The sequence below is a fragment of the Oenanthe melanoleuca genome, chromosome 11, assembly GCF_029582105.1.
Source record: "Oenanthe melanoleuca isolate GR-GAL-2019-014 chromosome 11, OMel1.0, whole genome shotgun sequence".
Classification (NCBI taxonomy): Eukaryota; Metazoa; Chordata; class Aves; order Passeriformes; family Muscicapidae; genus Oenanthe; species Oenanthe melanoleuca.
The window spans coordinates 3,820,080-3,843,602 of record NC_079345.1 but is presented as its reverse complement, the minus strand read 5'-3'; the positions used below and the strand labels follow the sequence as shown (position 1 = coordinate 3,843,602).

The 23,523-nt window shown below is 39.1% G+C and overlaps 1 protein-coding gene across 2 annotated transcripts in view; it reads left to right on the top strand.

The window, feature by feature from the left end:
• The window catches only part of CDH13 (cadherin 13), a 425,128-nt gene that overhangs the window by 161,627 nt on the left and 239,978 nt on the right, over positions 1 to 23,523 (top strand). For both annotated transcript variants that reach the window (XM_056500421.1, XM_056500420.1), the window contains exon 4: positions 18,498 to 18,614. In XM_056500421.1, coding sequence (XP_056356396.1) covers positions 18,498 to 18,614 — 117 coding nt within the window. The remainder of the gene's footprint in view (positions 1 to 18,497; positions 18,615 to 23,523) is intronic.

Here is a 23,523-nt window from a genome sequence, read left to right as displayed (position 1 = left end):
TTTTATTAGAGTACTGAACATTGTTGCATTGCATAAAGATTTATCCTCTAATCACCAGGGAGAATGTGATGGTATAATTTTTTTTTTAATCTGGAAGACCAAACCAAACTTTCATTCTCAGATGCTGGCACAGAAATTTTTTGTCCAGGGATTTCAAGGGTGTGATTCCATGAAAACTGGGAGATGATGAAGGCTTTACACCTGCACTGATATACTGCACTGGTATTACCTGAGATTTTGACCAACACAAAAAAAAATATTAGCAAGAATTTAGTTTGTGTTTGAGCTGTACTAATACAGCCTAAAAGGCTGTATCAAAATGCAGAAGGCTCCCCTCAAGCCCAGCAGTGTGGTGATAAGGCAGCACATCACCTCTCAAGAACAGGGACCTCAAGTGCTCTCCAGAGCCAAATCATTTGGATTTGGATATTGTTGAACCCAGGGACAAAAAAATCCAATAAATACAAAATTCCTGATTGGATGACAAATACTGTGCATTGCAGTTTCTTCTCTGCACAGACAGAATGTTCTCATAACTGACTTTTTCCTTCTCCCTGAAGATGAAATAAAAATTCAGCTACTTCTACTTCTGCTTGATAAGAGACTCAGGTTTGCTGAAAGACTGTGCTGGTGACAAACCCCTGGTGGGAGGGCCCAGGTTGCTCAGCAATGTTCTCCAGCCTGGCAGCAGCTGAAACAAGAAACTTCACACTAAATCTGTTCTTATTGCTGCTCTTGTTTCAAACTCTCCACTCATGCTGTTGTCTAAGATGTTTATTACTAATATTCTGAGTTCACATTAATCCTGCCAGTCCTTGCAGAAGAATGTCCTGCTAGAAATAACAAGCTTAGATTGAATTTCTGGTTTAGGAGATGAGACTGTTGACTGAGGTAGTACAAAAGCAAATTTCATGATTTGAAACTCAGTTCTGTCATTGATTATATCAAAGCCTGAACCTCCAAACTGAGAGTTTCATTGGAACTGCTCATGTGTATTTTATTTCCAGCTATGTCTGTAGAAACATCACTGATGTATCAGTGTGGAATATCTTGCAGGAGAGACTTCAACACATGCTCTGTTCAGTGCCAACATTACAGTTTTGTGTTGAGAAACATAATAGTGATATAGGAATGTACATATGTATAAGTTGGAACAAAATTTAAGAACAATATGTGACAATTTTTCAACAAAGTTATATTCCTGCATGACTTAAACCTTAAAATTTATACAGTGGGCTGGTCTATTCACTCTGTTTCAATAACAACTGCAATTTGGTACTAAAAAAAAATTGTTTGGCCCTGTTTTGGTTTTCTGTGGAGGTGAATTGTTTCAACAACAGGTCAGGGGAAAACTGGCAGCTCTCCTGTGGATAGTTCACACTCTGAAGCTGGTTTGGTCATTAAATTGACCCTCCAATCAGGAATTCAGGCAGAGGTAAGGGGAGGGAGTTGGTAAAACTTCAGTTTAGATTTAAAGTCAAAGCTGGGGAAGATCTGGCTCTGAGTTTGGCTCCCATCTACAACACAAACTCATCACTGACAAAGCTCCACGAGGGTGTGAGCAAGGCTTGGAGCTTTAAGTTACAGGGTTGATTTTAAGCCTGATTATTCACAAAACCGTGTAATTAATCTGTCACAGGAAAACACAGCGAGCAGTGCACCAAATGCAATCCCCATTAAGTCAACAGGAGTCATTCCACTGGCTTTAATGAGCTTTGAATCCACTCATAAATCTGCTGTGAGGAGTGTCCAAATCAAAATTTATCTGGGGGTGACCTTGATGTTAATTGTTAGTGCTTCCATGTTGTTTAATTGCCAGGAGAGCTGAATGCATTAGTGGGACTATCATGTGGTATGGTCCTTTCTATTGGATACTATTAGCATCAAGTTGATATATGTAATATTAATTGTGCATAATGTTAGTGGGTAGTCACAGTCTGCCAGTTATATCTTGTGTCTGTGAAACAGGAGAAAAAAACCCTCTTCAGTTATTTTTAATGTCACTTCTGCCTTCAGCTGAATCCCTGCAAAATTAATGTATTTTTGATCAAGCAGCTCTTCAGAGGATCTCAGAAGTTTTGCATTTATTCAGTGGCTTCTAATCCCAGATTTTGTGTACTGACTGTAATTACTTTAAAATTATATCTCAAATTTGTAAATAACATAAAGGAGGTTCTGTTCAGTCCTATGATGTTTATTAAATTTAACATATGCCAGAAAAGTTCAATCATCTGCATCCCAAATGGAAATGTTTCCTTCTTTAACATGTCATATCTAATTCAATTAGAGGAAAAACATGGGGAATATATTAGAAGTACAAAAGGGAAAGGGTTCCTGTAATTTTTGTCTACTACACAGAAAAGTAGATGGTTTACTTGAGGGACATAATTACTGTAGCTTCTAGTGGTATAAAAATATGGGAGAGTTATAGTTGGAGGACTGGGGTGGAGAAATTAGTGGTTTTGTTTAATGGCTTTCCAAATTCCTTGTCAGTGCTGGTAATTATTGTGTCTTTTCTTTTTGTTGGCACTCAATGCATTAGGCTGCACTTAGGATCATTTTATTAATGGAAAATATGTTTCTGAACAATTGTGAATTAGATAAGTGGCTTGATTAAAACTCATTCTTTAAAACTATAAAATGAGAAAATAACATGAATTAACCTTGAGTCTAGACAGTGGGAAGATAAGACTCTGGTTTCCAGAGAGGGTGTGTGCTTAGCAGAATGGAGGGAGAGAAACTGCATTGGCATTTCTTCATTTCACTGCAGCATTGAAGCACTGAGAAAGATTTTTAGGAAATACATGTAGGAAATACAGTAAAGAGCTTCCAGAAGAAAACCCAACTGGGCAGAAGGAGAAAGTGTTACTACTGAAAATCTCCACTTAGACCCCTCTGTGTATCCAAGCCCTGCAGAAAATGGAGTTTTTCAATAAGCACACTAAAGGTGGGGTGGTTGAGTGCAGGCTGATAAGAGACTCAGCAATCCAGAGATTGAGGCTGTTCCACTGCATGGTTGAGCTTTATTCCATCTGCTCCCTGTGAGCTCAGCTCCAGGGCCAGTGCAGTGGCATCTCCAGCTGCTGCTGCCTGGCTTGGCTTCTCCCTAGGAAGGGAATAAGGAATTCAACTCATACCAGGATATCCAAGCAGATCTTTGCCTTTACCTTGTGCTCATCTCCAACAAATTTCCTCTGATCTTTGGCACCCCATTAGCATCATTATTATCTAGTCCAAGGAGACTAATTTGTAATTTTCTGATAACAGATTTATATGTGTGAAGTGTATTTTTCCAAAATATCAGTGGAAATGTGATGGAATGCTGAGTTCTGTGGGACTCATTTAAGCAGATGTCTCTCTAGATATATGTGAATGTGCTACATGGATTTTGTCTCAACTAATAAGCTTGAATTATACATTCCTAAATGCTTCTTCCATTTATCAAGCTTAATGTTGTTTAAAAAACCCTGAAAACAAAGTAACAAAAAAATTTAGAAGATTTTCTTTTAACTTTCCCCATGCTGTAACTTTTACCATGGGGTGACAAGTACCTTAATTCACTGTAATAATTGTCTTATAAAAATGGCACCCTAAGCATGTTTTTCCACCAGAAATTTTCATTTTGATTCTCCATGTTTCTTATGCTCTAAATGAGAACATGGCTTAATAGTTGATATTGATTTGCACATCATTTTTTCATTTCTCTTTCCTATTCAAAAGGAATCAGTGCTGACAAGTTAATGAACTCCAGCTACAAATACAGAGATAAGCCACAGGACTGGTTTAGTACCTGCCTTGTTCTAATTACCAAAGGTTTTCTTTAGGTGGCTGTTTCATGTTCACTACAGGGAAACAGGAATAAAGTGACTGTCAACAAAGCAGACACTTGGAAAAGTGACATAATAGAGGGCTATTTATAGAACCTTTAAGCAAGTCTACATCAATTTATCCCAGTATTTTTTAGTCTTTAATATTTACAGGTGAAATACAATTAAAATGGAAGTTCACTGAGTCCTAGGGCTCAATGTTGAATGAAGATTAATAAAACTATTTTTAAGTTTTTGTATAAATCAGTAGCTTTGGACAGTAGCAGTAGAGATCAGGACTGTAGAACCAGCTCTCAGAATATTTTTTCCCAGAACTTCTTTTGCACCTTTTGCCTCTGATTTCAATTAATATACCTGGTATCTAAAAAGTTATTCCAAGTTCTGTTTTGGTGTTGTTTTACATAGCTAAACTGGTGAATGTGACTGAATTGGTATTTTGGCTGGTATGTCCTGCTGCTGGGAGATATGAGCTGGTCAAATCTGTTCAGAAATAAAACCCTATTTTTTAGCCTTAAAGGTAGATTTCTTCTGTCCATACAACTTGAAGCTGCTTCCAGAAGTACTGTAAAACTGTAAAATCGAGTTTTACATTGAGACCAACCTGCAGTGTGAACGACTCAAGTACCTTTGGTGCTTTGGAGGAGGAGCAGACTGTGGCTCTGCTCTGTGGTGTAAATTTACTAGAAGGTAATTCTCCACCCCCTGGGAATTTTCTATCAGACACTTCCTTCGCTGCCAGCAGTGGCAGAGATAATTAATCTGACCAGGGAATTTGGCCATTGAAGTCACTCGTGGACTTTTGGAATTAAAGACTCTGTGAATGTTTGCATGGCTAACAAGTGACAGAAGAGAGAGGAGCTGTGGGCATTCAGTGCCTTGGGCAGCAGAGTCACCATAAAAGGCAGGGAACAGGATGTTCCACACCGAGGGTTCTCCTCTCCCAGGAGCAGGGGAGGCTGTGGCATTCTGCCCTGGATTCCAGCTGCACGCCCTGCCCACGCTGCTCTGGCAATGGGAATAAACTCTTGTCTCTGGGAGCACACTGATGATGTTTGGCCAGCCAGGGCAGTGGCAGAAACACAAGTTTAAGGCTGGATTTACAGAGCTGTGCCTGCACAGGCTGAGACACCAGTTCTGATGGTCACAGAATATCCAAAACTGGAAGGGACCCACTGGGATCATCCAATTCCAGCTGCACAGGACACCCCAACAATCCCCCCTGTGCCTGGAGTTGTCCCAACACTTCTCCAATAGATGTGCAGCAGAAAAAGTACCTTGTCCTCTCTCTTCTACCCCAAACAGAGCTCAAAACTCAGCTAAGGAGAATCAGCAGCAATAATGTTGTTTATTAAACATGAGAGGCTGAAATGGGTATTTTTCAGATCTTTCCCCAAAATTGTTATTCAGCTCTTGCATGGGGATAAGTCTGATGAAGGATTTGTTTCTTTGTCATTTTGGTATCATTCATGTTTTCCAAACAGGAGAGAAATGTGAAATGACAAAAAGATTGTTGCTTATTCCAAGATTAAAGTTTCAAAAGCTTAAGATTTGAACTTTACTTAAATCTTTTGAAGATGCTTGAAAAGCTATTACGCAATCATATTTTTCATTTCATCTACAATTGGAAGTAATACTATCAACATAGCAAAAAAATATTGGTTTTATCTGTATTGCAAGGGTAAATATCTCTCAGGACTTCCAACCTAAATTTGCAGGCTCAAGAATTTTGTGATTATTCAGGATAAGCTTCAGACAAGCTATGAAATCCCAGCTATTTGTTTGGTGCAAATGCAGATCTCTTGTGGAAGTGTAGCTGTGCCTGACATGAGCAGAGAGTTCACTTAAAGTCTTTGTTGTTTCTAAAGGCAATGAGAGTTTCAGTGAATTTCTTGTATTTTTAAAGGAAATTTAAATATCACCTCAAGGAGCTGGAGATAGATGGGCATAGAGCTGTCAGGATTAAAAATGAGCAACAGGAAGAAATTTTGTTTGCATAAATTTTCTCAGAGAGAAATTGGGAAGATGAGTAAGGGACAGAGCAGAAGAGAAGTGTAGGATCATAATGAGACAAAAGTTGTGACACACAGAAGGGGTCATGGACAGCCCTAAAATTAAAAATAAAAGAAGGAAGGAGGAGAGGAGGGCAGAAGTAGCTGGATGGAAAATCAGAGCTCAGGAAAAAAAAAGAAGGAAAATACTGTATTAGAAAAAATACTCTATCAATTCTTACAGGTTTCCTCAAATTGTTCATGCCCCCTCCCTCTGCTTTATTTTCTCTTTGCAGCCTGTAGCATGAGTCTCATAAAACTTCACTAGGATTATAATGCAATACCTTGGCACCAATCTCTCTTGTTTATGTGTCCATTAGTTCAAAGCCACAGACAGGCAATTTATTGGGTATGAAAAATGTCACCTATGGCACCCTCATTTGCATCTGAAAATTGATTTTTGTCACACTGGGATTTTAGGACAACCTTTTTTGGCAGCCAACATTGCCACAAAGCATAATAAAAATAATTATGTGACCACAAAAGCAGGTGAGGTTCACTGTAAGTTTTAAGTCTCTAGGGAATTGCAGTTGGCAAGGCATTATTGATGAGCTTGTGATCCTTCTTGGTGATTAAATATTGACACCTAAACTTTAAACATTACTTAAGTTTGCCAGCAAAGTGGATAACAACATAATGGGATTGATAATGTTTACTCAAACATTCCAGCATGATAGCTGAATATTAGTGATGTCACTTGAACAGTTGAACTATTAATTAAGATTTTTTTAAAACTGGTGATTACTGGAATACTTTTTAAGGAAGTATTGCTAAGCATCCTTTGAGGCTCAGTTAAAACCAGCTTTGCAATTTTGCATCTGCTAAGTCAATTCATTAATTCATTTTCTACTTTCTGATGTATTTGGCTCTTGGAGTTTGTCAAGTTTTTGTCTCTCATTGATGCACATGGGAAGGTGTCATTTTCCATTGTGATACTGAAAAATCCTATTAATTATCAGTGTTAACTTGTTCAAACACTTTCATTAGTTATTTTGGCAAAACAATTCCCCAGGGTGAGACATATTTATATAACAAATTCCTCTAAAGCTGAATCAACCATAAATGGATTATGCAAACTTTGTTTCCTTTCTTGTAGATAAATTGCTTTACAGCAGTGTTCATTATGAGAAAGTCCTTTGCCCACTGTAGTACTTAATCAGCACAGAATAATCTACAGCTTCAGTTTCAATGGTAAAAAGGCACAATTCTTTAATATGAATCCAGCTTTTAATCTTAGCCCAGGATGCTGGTCCCTTTTTTTTTTAATGCCTGATTTAAGCACAGGCAAAGGGTGGTGATTTATAAGCTCATGCTCCTTAAAGCAAGTTTCTTTATGCAGTTATGAAGGGAACAACATGCTGTTGAAAATGGATGAGCATGACCTGACTGAGATGTGTGTTGCAGAAAGGATGGAGGCAAAAAAATGATTCTTTGGCATTTAAGAAATGTGTGACTTTTTATACAAACCTAGCACACAGTGGAGAAATTTGGGATTATTGAAGTGTTTGGTTTTGTTAAAACACAAATTGATACCCTTGCTTTCTGAACAAGTTTATATTTAGTTTTTGAACAGTTCATTAATAACCCCTTGGCATCTGACTGCACTCTGAGAGGTGCCCAGAGTGTGACACCACTCCTGGCTGGCTCTGTGGAGCTCCTTTGCTGGGATTTATGAGACAGAGCATTAAACAGTAACCAAGGACTGCACACCCATATTTCACACTCAGGGCTGTCTCTGCCAGCAGAAGGATTTGAACTTAATCATGGGTTACTCATAGTCCACTCCAAACTAAGCCTGTTTTAAATCATGGGTGGCACAAATATTTAGCTCTGTAGTCAGGCTGCAGCTGCCAGGCACTGGCTGCTGTTTGGGACCCACTGGCATTTGTTCCTAGGAAAGATGCCAGCCTGAAAAGTGCCAGGGGAAGCCTGGGAGCACCAGGAAAGTTATTCAGAGCCTTTACCTACTTAGCAGTGGGATATGGTTCTGTCAGCTACCCCAGTGTCACTAAAAATCAGACCCAACACTTTTATATTTGCTTGTGGCACCAGAATTCAGAAAAAAAACGTCAGAGATATTTTTTCTTTGCAAATGATTTTACTGCCCTTGCATTCTGAGTTTAAATTTTTATTGGGGAAAAATCCCTCCTGTTATTTTCTAACCTTTTCTTCACTGTTTTAGCACTATTTCCTCCTTCAGGGTTTGTTAGGTTCAGTCCCCTGGACTCTGGCTATACTTTGATTGTGGGATTTATAGTTGGTAGAAGTAGCCTGGATCACAGTCTGGGTGTGCCCAGTAACATTGTTTGACCATATTTGGTTCTCTTCTACTGAAAGGACCAGTCTCTGCTGGTAAAATTCTATATTTAGTTTTGAACCAATGATTTCATTTTTATAAATTGTTGCATCCAACAGAGAGGAAAAATCATTACTGTCAGTGCAGAAACACTTAGGCAAATACAAGTGGTCTTTTACAAAGTTAAAAGCAAAAACGTGTGAATTTCCAATTCCTTCATACTGATAGAATCAGCAGAAGAATGACTGTTGTATTTTGTATAATGTACAGTGAAATACCAATGAATACTTTTTTCAATCTTATTGAATGATACCAGGCTGCTGCCATCAATATGAGCAAAACTACTTGCTTCTATTTCTTTGCTTGCTCAAAACTCTAAAATAAGAAAAATAATAGTTTACTTGAGCTCCCTTGAATTTTCTGACCTACCCACCTATGTTTTAATCCAGAAAAGTAGTATTCCCTGGAAAGTACTAGTCAACAGAAGGATTTCCATTGCATGGGTTCATTCTCCACAGCATGACTATTCCAAACCTCATTCCATCTTCAGAAATTTTCTTTTAGTTTTGTAATTTATGCCATTACTGCTCCAAGTGGCACAGGCATCACTTCCCATCAAGTCATTCAGATCACAGAGATAACCTTTCTGTTTTCATCTTGTGCTCTAAATGTAATAAATCAAATCCTTGCCAAAAGCAAGTTCTGAATTTTATATCATGAAATTTGCATTTCATGCTTTGTTGCTTATTCACAGAAGCCATCCAATCAGAAAAGACAAATAATGCCACATGACTTGTGTAACTAATACAGACAAATGTTTCCAAGCAACTGCCTGAGCAATCTGAAGATCAAAAATTACTCATCTGAAAAACTTGCGTAAAATGGTCGATAATGTATTTGTTCACAGATTTCAGGGTCTGCTAATGGACAGTTTGTAAAGGGAAACAGGACCAAAAATGTATCCAATTAGGAATGCTGCAATTTATTAACTTGTCCCTATTAGATAGCTCCAGCCAAATGAAGCTATTTGAGGCTAAGAAAGTCATACTGTGCTTCACTGCTCTGTGCAAGGATCAGGCAAGAGCAGCCAGACCCTCAAGCACAGCCCTGTAGGTTTGCTTTTGGAGCTGGGGTACCAGAGGGAATGGTGTGAAGAAAGCTGAATAACACAGAGTTGAATCATTTCCTTGTGTTCCTTGGAAATTCTGCCCTTCCTAGCAGCAGCAGTCTGCCTGCCCTGACACACACGGTGGTCTCTGCTCACCTTTGGAGGTTTGAACTTGGCAAGGGGAACTGAAGAATCCACCTCACAAATTCAGAAATGCATTTCAATACAGTCCACTCGAGGTTCTTTGGGGCTGGCTGCATGATGGATAATTATGAGGGGTAGGGAAATATTGCTGATTTAGCTTAATCTGTGAGAACACAGGTTTTCAGTTCTAGAATTGTCCTGTTTAAACTCCAACATGTCAGTAGAGGCAGCAGACATCACAGGTCTGGCTTTAATGACTTGAGTTTCTTTGGGAGAAGAAAATGCATATAGATGAAAATAGAACTTATCTGACAGAACTGCACAAATATGAAATATGAGCAGAAAGGTAAAGTGGAAATAAAGGGGTGGATAATCTCTTTTGGTCAGAGCCCAGGCTTTTGAATGCATTTGAATGTATCATTTCTTCCTCAGAAACACTGGGTTAGAAATCAAGACCTGAGCAGGGTTTTCAGTGTGGAGAGCTGAAATAACAGCATTCACTGGAAGGTCTGTGGAGCAATTATTAGAACCACACAGAAGCTGTGTCTCCTCTGTGCCCTGTGAATGCTGGGCTGGCTGTCCCTGCTCAGTCACTGGAGCTAACGAGGAGCTCATGTGTGCTCCAGCCCTGCTCTGACAGCTTTGAGAGCATCATTTCCTTTTAATAATCTTGGATTCTGCTTCCCACTTCTCAGAAACACAGAGTGGGAAGCCCATGGCCAATGCCACAAAAACAAGTAGCACTGGAGTTGCCAGGCAAATGTCATGCAGGGAATAAGTCTGGATCTGTCTTCTCTTGGCCAGGAAACTGTAATAAAACCTGTTTACTTGGTGTTTGTGTAGGTGGGGACTGTTCTCATACCATGGAGATGCTCAGTTAAAGGTCAGCAGGTGTGAGCTAAGGAATATAAATATTTCTGTGCTCCTCTGGCTGCAGGTTGTTAGGGCAAGATGCTCAGATTCAAACACATGAATTGGAATGATTTACAGTTGGGAACCCTCATGTCACATTTCATGTATTGTAAAGTGTACTTGGCTTTAGTTTCAGTGGTTATAATCCAGAAAAAACATCTTCAAACCACTGTAAACTGTGACTCCTGCCATTTTAGGCTCTTCTCCCTGAAGTATGTGGCAATTAATATTGTTAGCAGCTTGATGTTACAGCTCATGAATCATTGATCTGTTCCAGTACAGCAATTAATTTGCCTCTGATTCCTGACAGGTACACTCTTTGAATTTCCTGAAGCAGACTTAATTGCCAGCGTGTGATTAAAGTGAAATGTGAGAATCCACAAAGATGTCCAAGCCTGTGTCTGGGTCTCCATCTTGCATGTTTCACTTTTCTTGTGGGAATCCTCAGCAAATAAAAGCTGTGCTTTGATTTCCCACCCTGAAACAGATACAGCAAAACCAAAGCAATGTTGCTGTTTCTAACCAGCATATTTTATAAATCCTGCAGAAATTAAATCTAGAAGTCAAATTTGAGTGAATGACTGGGGTTTTTTAATATTTTAATATTTAATAACTTGGTTTATTGTAGGTGAATTTTTAGATACTTTCCATCTAAGTCAGAACTTCCACTGGGTGCTCTCTTCTTTAGTAACACCATGTGGGTCCTTGAGACTGTCCAGACTAATGAAAGGTTTAGAGCTGAGAGTCACTGTCCTGTGAATTTAATTGGGTCATGGTGGTGGGGACAAATAACACAGGGCATGTTTAGGTCTTGTGCTCTCACCTTTGGCAAACGCAGCCCAGCAGCACTCAGGTGATAATGAAATCTGCAGCTCTGCTCCTTATTGTGCCACACAACAGAGTTAAGCTGCTGCTGTCGGGCTCTTACTGCCTGCTAATCTGTGTTGGGGAGTAAAACTAGAGCCCCAGTTGTGAAGTGGATTAATGCACTATGATTTCAACTTTTTGGAGTCAGTTAGTGCCTGTTAATGAATTTGTTCCCAGTAGCTGGAGCAAGAAGTGAAGTGGATTAATGCACTCACTTTCCTTCCTTCAACCAAATTCGAGATCCAGCCTGGTGGCTGAGGAGCTGTGCTGCAGCCTGGATCCAAGTAAGCATTTTGTCTTCATCACAGACCACGGCTTCATTTGTCAGCCTGGCAGCTCAGGAATGCAGCTCTGGAGAGCTCCCTGCATGCACAGGCAGGTCTGATAGGATATACCCAGATTTTTTATTGTGGTCTAAACATAATGCAGCCCTGCTCTGCAGTCTTGGGCTAAATTATTTTTGCTGTGAGTTAGTAGAGCAGGAAAGGAGAAAGGGAGTTGTGCAGGCACATGAATGCAATGTTATAGATGCAAGAGAGAACCAGTTCTAATGGAAATTATTGGAAGTCCCTCCCAGTTAAACTCACCTTGATTGCTCCAAAAAAAAAAAAAAATCAGGCTTATCACACTCTTAAAAATGATGGTTTTGGTTTGGTTTGGTTTGGTTTGGTTTGGTTTGGTTTGGGTGAGTGTTTATTTTGTTTTGGTTTTTTTCTTGTTTTTCAGCATGAGGTAAATGGAGATTTATCCATAACTGGCTCTCCTCTATATGATTAATGCTGTGCAAAGAGCAGGACTCATCTGGAGGTGCCCAGCACCTGCACAGGCCAAGTGACCAAAATGGACAGGGGAAGAAATGTGGCTGATGTGTCCATTCAAACACAGACCTGGGACTGCAGCTGCTCAATCATTTCACAGCACACATGGCTTTAACATACTCTATTTTTGCTTCAGGGTATCATGGAATTGCTTTTGTGCAGCACTGTTATATATGCAGTGAATTCCATAGTGTTTAAACCCAGAATAAGGATATAAAATGTGTTAGTTTTCTGCACACAATTACAGCTGGCTGCCCTGCAGCAAGACATAGAAAGCTGGTTTTCCAAGGTAAAACAACTTCTGCTATGAATAATATTTATTTTACATAAGAAATAAACTTTATTAGAAATTGTCCTTATATTCCAGGAGGGAAAAGTGGGACTGATTGTTCATGGCTGCTTGTGTTATTCCACATTTGGGGTTGTCATTTGTGTGCTGCTGATCTGCAGATTCTGAGGCTTCACGTGGGTTATTGCCCCACCAAAAACTCTTCTTTAAGTAATTTATCATGCCCTAGAACTGAGATTTGTGTTCTGTGTGTTCTTTCTCCTTTTTAAATGTTAAAAGGACCCTTGAATTTTGAGTTCCTCCAATATAAGCAGAAAAATGAATCCACTCAATGGATTATTGAGAGCAGGAATATTGAGAGTAAGAAGCTAAGGCCTTGTGTCTGTGCTGTGAACTGTATTTTCCACGTGGCTTTGGTTATGTCTCAAAAGAATTAGATTTTTGAAAGATTTTAATTGCTTCAGATCTCCACTGTATTTCTGTTTTCAGTAGCAATTTGGTATCTAACCCAAAAACACATGATTTCATTAAATGAAAGAAAAAAAAACAAACCAAAACCTTCTATTTTGAATGTAGATTTTTATTACTTTTCTTAAGGTTTTTATGCCTAGGCAATGGTGTAAAAAAACACTTTCCTTATTCAGTTACATTTATTTGAGGTGCTGAAGGTTTTGGGATCTTTAGGAATTTTTCTTTTCTCCTGGCCTGCTGTAAAAGCAGTCTGGTTCTGTTTGCTTTGCCACAAGTGTAAGCACAGCAGGGATGGAGAAAAGGGTATTTTTACCCCTGCTAAGTGATGTGCTGCTAATGTATCCTGGTGGAGACAGAGGCATAAGGTCAGCCATTGTCTTTCTCCTCAAGCCTGTATTTCAGATGTTTGACAGATGAGGCTGTCAGAGCATATCTGGTTGTTTGTGGATAGGGGACACCTCATTATATTTAATGAGCAGTGTTGAACCAATATGAGATTTCCAGTAAGAGGGGGTGATTCACATATGCTTCAGAATGAGAATAACACTCTCTAAATGGTGGCAAAATAAAGCTTGAAATGTTAATCTAAAAGAAGAGTTTATTGTTCTCAGTGCAGGTAACTCCCATGGCTAAAGCAAATTTGAGGATACTTAGTTTGCTTTCATCTTAGAGAAACTTCTCCCTGTCACAGAACAAGGCAGGTGTGTAAATAAATGAAACTTATATTTCAATAGAAACAGAACTTTTCCATCACAAGAGATCCTGAAGAAGTTCAGGGCAACAACTGAATGAATTATTTCACAAAGTAAAAAATTCAGATGTGCCTCCACCATAGTTTTGTCACCTATGTACCAATGACACTCTGGAATATATCAGCATTAAAATGGTTCTGATTTACACGTGGCCAAACGGTTTGAACAAGAAGAACATTTTTCACCTCTGTTCTTGATCCACTAAAGGTAACAGGAGCCTCCATCCTACACAAACTCCTCTGGGCCAGGCAGATGGAGGGCCCAGGAGCAAAGCTGAGGCTGAGGTCACCAAGTGCCAGAAACTGGGCAGTGTGAGGCTCTGCCTCTCCTCCTACAGAGCAATCACAGGGCAGCAACACCCAGTGCAATTAAATCAAGTTTCACCAGCCATCTCCATTACTCACATGTTGTAACTCACCAGCTTGGAAGTTTTTCCCTCTGAAATACCCAATTCCCCTTAGCCAGCTGTATTTTAGCTGGGTTTGCTCTTCCCAAGTTAGCAAAGTGATTTTTGGGGTGACATTTATTGGCATTGAGGACAGGCTACTTTTGAGCAGATGTTTGTGTGAATGCCATTGACCTTTACATTTCTTAAATTTATTCATTGAGTTCATTAGTTGTTTAAACAGTTGTTCATTAACTTACAGTAAAGTTCTAGCACATTGCTTAGTTTTTTTTTTATATTGCTACCAACATGAGAAAATTTTTTTCTAGTTTAGGCATATATTTTAGGAGTAATTAACTTCAATAATGCTGATGATATAAATAGCATAAATAAAGTAATTAAGTAATACAGCATGATTTAAAATCTCAACTGGGAATTATATAAAATTATTTTTTTAGTTCACCTGCAGAGTTCTAATTTTTCAGCATTTTTGTGATGTTATTTTTTATAGGAAGACCAATATACCTCAGATTACCACACCCCATTCCCTATTTCAGATGAACTTTGCTTGCAACACACATCCAATTAATTTTATTTTTTTGTATTTAGTACTGACCATATTTTACACCATCAGCCTTAGTATATAAGACCAAGTAAATGACAGGAAACACTTTTCTGGTCACCATAGTGGATTACAGATTGCCACTCCAGTGGTGTTTCCAGCCCTTCTAGTGACAAATTGATACCAAAATTCAGCCACCCTATTCCCCTGACAAGTTCTAATGAAATTTCCTTTGCCAAGAGTAATGGTTTGTGCTGCTGGAGAGTGACCAGGCCATTCATTCAAATATTCACTGCAAGAAGGCCTGGGAAAAAAAAGAAAGAAAATCAAAACCAAGAGGAGACTCTTAAAGGATGTAGGGAAATTTTAACTTGCATGGCATTGTAGTTTGGGCAGACTGGTTCTTCTCAATTCAAGTTTTCCAAGATGCTGGGAAAATGGAGTTTGGTACTTTTTTATTGGGAACAGGAAATCAAAGTTTATTGTCAATGAATCAGCTAAACTATGGCTGAGATGGTTCCATGTCTAGAAGGGGAAATTAAAAAGAGGGTTATGAAATAGTGGCAGTGAATAATAGTTGGATTCTGATCATAATCCACTGACCATGAAAAGTAGATTTCACTGATCATGTGAACTAAATGATCACAGATATGAAATTGTAGTTAAGCAGTAAAAATAACAAACCTGATAAGATTTCTCTCTTACCATTTTTGTTTAGAAAAACCCACCAAAACCAACTAAAAATATTGAATTTTTTTGTTTTGGTGCACTTTTTTTTAGGTAGGCACATATTAAAAATATGATAAATATATTGAATTTTGCCTGTGGGTGGGTGTTTGTGGACAGACACTTTTATGTTCCTGTGTTTCATACAAGGCAGCACCTGTGGGAGAAGCAGATGTCTGCCTGATATTTTAAGAAAGTTTGAAGCAAAATTACCAACTCTACTAATTTTATATCTCTTGTGAGTTGCTTCTCCAAGAAATTTAATAGGTGAATCCAGTAAAAATTATTATATATACAATATATCCATCCATGAATGAGTGTTATCAGTGCTTTAACTGCTGAGTCAGGTGTTCAGTGCACATTTAATGCCACATTCCTTGGCTTCTGCTTTCACACTGGGTGAGGATCAAACCTGCACTTGCAGCTACTTGGAATTAAACAAAATGTTTTTCCTTTTCTCCTGTTCTTTAAAAATGGGGAAATCATTATGATAACCACAAAGAGCAGCAGTGAATTATTCCATGTGTTGGTGAAGTACCCTTGACCTTTTCTTCTCCTCTGCTTAACTGCATTCCCTAGTGCTGCTTTTGGCCACTCATTTAATCAGTCATTGCTGTTAGACACTAGGGGATGATAAGAAAGAAATCATCATGAAGAAATCAGTACTTAGAAAAACACTGTGAAATTTGAATATGAAACACACTCAGAGAAGTGCTTACATTCCTGTGCCTGTGCAGAACTTCCTTCTCCATGAAACAGAATTATTGTGTTAGAGACAAAAAACAGTAATTCTATTTTCTTTGGTTTTGTTCTGAAGTTCTGCTCAGAAATCTGGCCTTAAAAGCCTTAAGCCTTACCTACTGCCTTCCTTTAGAACTTCACTTCTTTTTATTAATATGTCACTGAATATAATTTGGGTTTTTCTTCCATTTGGGAATGTTTGGGAAAGAATAAGGATAACCTGTCATGGGAAAGTGATGAGTTAATTGTTTATGGGTCTGTGGCTACCAAAATTGTGACATCTAGATGTTGAACAATCTGGAAATTGTTTTTCCTACTCAAACTAGCACAGAAAGAAATGTGACACATTCAAGGTCATGTTGGATGGGGCTCTAAGGAAAGTGATGTGGTGGAAGCTGTCCCTGCTTACTGCAGGAGGCACCAGGTGGATTTTAAAGGTCCTTTCCAGCACAAACCTTTCCATGACACAAAGATAAGCAAATCTGAATGTCTTGCTCATTTGCAAAGACCTGGGGGCTCTGCCCTGCATAAAACCACAGCAGCAGGAGCAGGACTGAGAGGTGTGATCAGATAAATGTTGTTTACCTGATCTAAAGAACTGAGCTAAAGAACTGGGATTTCCTTGGGGACAGCCTGGGGTCACTGCTGCTCCTCAGGACCATCTCAGGCACGTGCCAGCCCATCTGTGTTTGCAGTGTAAGTGGTTTTAGAAGCTTTACTGCTCTGTGCATTTGCCTTTGGACAGGATTCAGCTCTTTTCATTTGACACTTCAACTGTTTTTATTCTGAACTTTTCTCATGAATTTTTATTAAGGAAAACTCTCTTGGGGAGAGGAGTTGAAAGACAAAAACAGGGACCAGAGTGGCCTTGAGACTGAAAGATTAGAGAGAAATGGCAAAGCCTTTGGGAGAGCTGGGAACTCTACCAGAGGGAGCCTGGAGAAGTTATGAAAATTTAGCAACATTGTGAGGAGGGATTCTCTGTGGGTTGACTTTATCACAACTAAAGCAAACTGGTGAAAACTCGAGTTTCCCTTGCTCCTGCTTGCTGTCAGGTTTGAGGAATGATGCTAAAGGCAGCAGAGTTTTGTGGTGAGAGCTGGTTAGACAGGAGGCATTGCCACAGGTGGAGAGCTTGGCTGGTGGGTCCAGGGTGTGCCACCAAGAAAACCCATTCAGCTTTGAAGTTTTATAAAAATACTGCCTTCATTCTGTAATGAAGAATCACTTAAAAAAACATCAGCATGGATTCCAGAACTGACTGAAACTTAGGAGTTTGGAGTTTCTGCATTAGGAGAGCAAAGTGTTATCTGTAGGATATTGCTGCCTTATTGGAATCAGACATTTAATTCAACCAGTGATTTTCAATAAAGCTGTCATGACAACCTGAACAAAAAGTAATGATTGAATTATTTTTTTTCCACAGTTCCCAATACACTACAAATCTGGACTTTTTTTGTTGTTGTTGGGTTTTTGGTTGGTTTGTTTTGGTTTGGTTTGTTTCATTTGTTTGTGGGTGTTTGCTTGTTCTGTTGGGTTTTTTGTTCTTTTTTCCCTTCCTAAAAAGGGCTTGGATTAAGGGAGAGCTCTGGGAGATGGGGAGAGGCTTTTTTTGCCCTTGTTAGTATTTGTGCTTGGAGAAGGGAGTAGCAGAGACTGCAGGAGGAAGCAAAGGAAGGAGAGTGGTCTCTGGGAAGCTGCAGCTCCTGCAGGGAGAGAACTGAGCAGATCAGAGCAGAAGGGAAGAGAGAGCAGAGGTGTGGTGGGCAGAGTTTTCCAGGGGCCAGAGGCCACTGTGGAGAGTTCACTGTAGCTCAGAAAGTGCTGAACTGCCTGAAGCTCAGATAGAAAGAAACACTCCAGAAAAAGCAGCAGAAAAAGAGGCTTTGTGTGTAAACCACTTTCATTTTTGTTCTTTCTGAGAGAATAGCATGGAGCTTTCTCTCACAAACACAAAACATCCAACCCCCACAACCTACCAGCTCATATTTTAAGTTACACCTGGACTTTGGTGTCTAATTTGAAGTTACAAGCTTTTGGTGTTTATTGAGAGTTCATTACCTGTGGACTGTGTTTGCAAATTCACTCTGCTCTGTTTGATGGAAAGCCAGGGCTGAGGAGTGACTGAGCATGGATGATCTCTATCACCATCTATATCTTTAGAGATATCATCATATATCTCTTTAGAGAATATTCTCTAAAGACATTATAAGTGTGGCTTTTTACTGCTCTTGTGTGGAGGTAAACCAGACCTTATGATTTAAGCAGTTATCAGTTTAGGATTACAGACACCTGCACAGGTTTATAACTTGTTTACATGAGTACAAAATTAATATGGGCTGCCTACTGCCACTGAAATAAGTGCAGTAACCTGAAAGATTAAATAGGTGCTCTTTTATGTTATCACTAATTGCTGGAAAATATATAATACTAAACTTAAAATCTGCTGGTTCGAGGTAATTTTGCCTAAAGGTGCAGGGAAAGGGAATAACAACTGAATATCTGGAAGTTTTATTAATATGTCTTTTTTTTTTTTTTTTTTTTTTTTTAGGAAATCTTAAAACTAGAAGGCAACCTTGGAATTCCAAGACAAAAAAGGGCTATTTTGGCAACTCCAATATTAATTCCTGAAAATCAAAGACCTCCATTCCCCAGATTAGTTGGCAAGGTAAGTCAACAAAACTGGATGAAATTTTGATATTAAATGATTGATCTGTTACTGTTATAGTTTTGCAGTGTCTATCACATTGGTAGTAATATTCCAGATGTCTTCCTACCCTCTTCCATCCCATGTGAGAGCATCTGCAGGCTCTTCTTCAAAGGCCCTGAGAAACCTGCCCTCAACTAATATTTAAACTATAGGAACTGCAAATGATCAGCACCTTGAAATACATGGAGCTCTCATAATTTTTTCAATATTTAATGTTGGTTTTTTTCATATCTCTAATTTAGGTATTCAGATAATTAATTTGGCTGGAGTATATTGCAAACAGAAAGAGAGATGATGCATGTGTCAGGGGAGACAAACATTTTAGAGATATTTAAAATAATGGAATGACGTATTCTAGGTCAACTGTGGTAATTTGCAACTGAATGCTGAACAAAGCATAAATAAAAAGGTTTGGAGTCTCAGACATACTGGTTGTAGGGAAGTAATTCAGACAAAATTGATGCTGAGAAGAAAAGCAGTTATTTCAGGTCTTTTTGGCTTGTCAAAAATCTTCACAAGATAGGCTGTGAGGTTTTGCTAACTACAGTGAATGTCTGTACTAACTCAGAGCACTGGTTCCTTTTTCATATTCTACACAAACTGGAGAAAAGTTATTCATCTCCCTCCCTTAAATTTAGACATTTATCATCTACTTTCCATGGCTTCATGAATTTTAGAAAATTCACTTAGTTGCCCACTTCTGTAACACGTGAGGAACGTTTTTTTTTTCCTCTTCCAAAATATTTTGGGGCTCACCTTCAGAAGCCTTGCAGGGCTCACCTGGACTGATGGATCACAGTCTGATGGATCAGTGCTGAGCCCTGCCTTCTCCTGAGCCTCAGCTTTGCCATCTCTGCTCTGCTGCAATCCCTGCAGAAGGACATTGCAGACTAGCTCTGGTTTCTGTGGTGTTTTGGGGAAGCAGCAAAACATCCAGAGAATGAGTAATTTGCATGTTATGACAGAATTTCGAGTGTGAGAAGGGATGTGAAGCTTTCCTGCCTGCATGAAATGGTGACAGTGATAATTTCAGGCATGGCTTGTTCTGTGTGTTGCCACCACGTGATCCTGTCTGGATGCTCACGTGGAAATCAGGTTTTCCAGTGTGTTATTTTCCCTTTCTTTCTTACTTTCCTTTCCTTCCCCCTGTTTAGCAAATTACCAGGGTGGTTTATTAATGTGTCCTGACTTCCTCTTGCTTTCCACCCCATGCTGGGTTGGCTGGAACTGCACAAGGTTGTTTGGAAGTGATTGCAGCAGCCAACAGGTGAAATGCTGATTAGCACTTAGTGGGGAGCAGGGCAGATGTGTGGGAAGAGAGCAGGGGGAGAACAATTAATTGAGTTTTATTTCACAGTTAGGAAACAATACCATAAAGGGCAAAAGAAGGCATTTGGGAAGACTCCCTTCATGAAGTTTTGTTATATATCAGGAAGGAGATACTGCACAAGTGAAAACAGTGTTTTGTTCAAACTAATTACTGAAATTCCAATTAGTATTTAGCTTAACAAGGAAGTACATGTGTTGTGTCTGTTACTGGCTCTCCAGTGTCCCCACTCAGGAATTGGATTATTGCCTTGCCATTTCCACACCCTTCACTAGGGCAGCTCTTAATTAAATAACCATCCTGGTCATGCTGTGTTTGTAGCTGGAGAAGTCTCACCTTTTAGCAGGATTTAAGATTTTGCATACCATGCTTGGTGCCTGAGGGAGAACACTGAGATTAAAACATTTTAACACAACCTTGGTAACGTGGGCCTTTGTGACCAGATGGCCCAGGCTGCAACTCTTGACTGTTATTGATGTGTTTTGTTTAGTCTTGCTGATAGGGCACTGGGAAATGATATTGAATTTTTAGTCTCTCTCCATATGTTGCTTTTCTGGTTTATTTGTCCACATGAAGTCAAATGAAGTACAAAACAGTGGGATGCAGGATTATTTTGTACTTCCACTGGCAGCTAATTCTCCACTACTCCATGGAAATGTTTTCTGAGACCAGATAGAGTGGTGGCTCTGTGCAGCTACAAACCAATCTTTTGACACCCTTTAGCTGATGTTGGTGACTTTTAAATAATGCAGACACCAAAGAGCACAAAGGGATTTGTGGAGATGCTCAACAAGTCCCAGCTCTTTGTTCACACATCAGGAGAGAGGGACCTGCAAAGTGTTTACCCAGGCTCAGAGGATTTGCTCTTTGTGTTATTGACAGCAAATGGTGAATCTATTCTTCACTTTAAAGGAGTTGTGCTGCATAAGAGTGAGTATTGCAATTGCTGGTATGTAAAATCTGGAAGCCATGAGTGGCCTGGTGAAAATTGGCAGGACATTTTATGCTCAGTCAAGGGCAGAACACAGAGAGAGGTACACAGAAGTCTTTGCAGGAAATTACTGAATAAATCGAAACCAAAACTTTTTTTTTTTCCCATAAGAATTTTTTTGCTGTTGTTATTTGCCTGTTTTGTCTTTTGCAAGGAGGGTGGGGGTGGATCAGCTATTTTGGATCAGAAACTTTCTATACTTGCTGCCTCTGATCTGGCTGTTAGCTGCAGTTACATGGCAGGACTGACCCCACAAAAGCTCAAGACTAGAAGTGATCCAGGCTTGCAAACAGGATAAAAACTTTAAGATCTATGAGGAAGTGTTTTTTTTTCCTCCTCTGAGATGTGAATTTAAAGCAAAGAGCAAATTCATCTTGTCTGTTAAAGCAGCAGGAGAAAAGCACTTGAAGTGGGGAGGAAGCTGAAAAAAGCTGGATGTAAAAAGCTTCTGGAAGATGCTATTTTTGAGTGGCTATCTTAGTGCAACTATTTATATATGATAAATTACATGCTTGGCAGAAGAGAATTGCCATGGACTAAAGAAGCAGCTGTAAGAAATGTCAAATTTCAGGCAAAAAAATGAAGTGTCAAAAGGGATGGTCATGACCTCTCAGCCTGGGAAGAGAACCTAGAGAGAAGGTTTATAGGTTAGAGGAAGATGATATGAGAAAGCTGAATTAAGAAAAGTTTTGGTACCACTGGAAAATTAAGCAAAAAGTGAGAAGGAGTCTAAAGAGATCTGGAGGAGGAAAGGAACTGGAAAGGAAGGGTGTCCAAGCCTGGAAGATAATGGTGTGTGCTCACAGAGAAGGGAATGATGTGCAGGAACCTCAAAACCACCCTGAGAGAGATCTGTGTGATGCTTGTCAGCTGCTTAGCTGGGAAAATTCTGGATCCCAATCATTGGCCTGAATCTTTGCTTCAATTACTAAAAATGATGTGGAAGCAACAGAATGTATTTCTCATGATGGAACTAGAAATGGGGTCTACAGGAATATCCTGCTGGATTTTTAAAATTAATTTTTTAATATCCAATTGCTTGTTTTCAAATCTTCACCACATCAAATGCAATTGGTGTGCTGTGCCAGAAAACAGGAAATGGTCATCAGCAAGAATTTTGACTTGTCCAGAAGAGAAGAATGTTTTGGTGACAGCTGAAGAAGTGGGTGGGGAACTTTTTCAGAGAGAAGATGGGATTACAGAGACACAAGGAATTCTGATTCCTTGAATAAGCCTGATGATGTATAGGAGAGCATTCTGCTAAAGTATGTCTACAATTCCACGTGGGAAAGGCATATCCATGGATGAGGATATAGAAACAAGAAGAAACAAGGTAAAAAAGTGTACAAGTGGAAAAGGGTGTTATTTATGAATAGCACTTAGGCAATAAATAAAGCTCTTTGAAATCCATCAAGAAACAAAGATTGGGTTTAGAGAAAAAAATCAAGTTATGGTCTAGGATTGGGCAGAAATATATATGAGCTCAATTTGCTCGGCCTAGCAAAAGCATTTTCTGTAAATCCAGATGATTTAAGGGAAAGGAATACACTGGTGTAATAACTAATGGATATAAATTTTGGCATAAGATTAAAGAAAAGTTTCTGGTACCCAGAGAAGAGGAATTAATTTCCAGCCACAGTACTGAGGAGGGAACACAAAATTTGATAAATATGTGATCACAGTTGCACAGTACAGCTGCTTCTGATCCTGACAGAACAGACACCTCGAGTTCTCCTGCTGCTCTGCTGTTCCTGAAAATGTGTAAAAACCTGCTGAGCTGGGAGAGAATGGGTGGCTGCAGGTGTCAGAGTTTAACATCTGATTAAATTCATGGCTTGCATGGAGGATTGGCACACTCCTGACCTTCAGGGAAAAACACCAACCCACCTCAGCAATGAAAGTAATGAAAGGAGCAGCACTCCATTAAATTAAAGGGCTTTCACTGCAAGTACATGAATTATTAAGCTACAGCATATTAATTCTCATTAAATGATATGTATTTGATGTCCTAACAAACCATTAAGTGAAAACAGCACTTCAGATTTTGTCTCTTTTTCTGAGAGGTGTCTCTTCAACCTTCCCTCTTTTAAGAAAATTGACATTCACATCAACAATTCCAACAGAACACATTTGTTTTCCTTCAGCTAATACAATTTTATTGGAAAAATTTGTTAAAATACACCTGTTTACTTTAGACTTTCAGAAGAATCACACATGAGCTGCACATGCTTGGAAAACTGGAAAACAACAATTTACCATTATTTTTCTGTGTTTGATGTTGCTAATAAGAAAAAAAAAGAATTTTAAACATTTGGGGAATACTTTCTAATCTAGTTACTATGGTTACAAGTTTGTTGGAGATAAAGCAGTTACATGGCAATGATGGAATCGAATTTTCTGAACAATATTGATAATATCCAGTACCTAATTTCCTGCTTCATAATAAATCATGTTAATGACCTGAAGGAAGGCAGCAAACAGAAGAGATTTTCTGCTCTAAAGCTGCTCAGCAAAGTATGCTGCAGTTTAACTGCCACACTGTTCGTGTT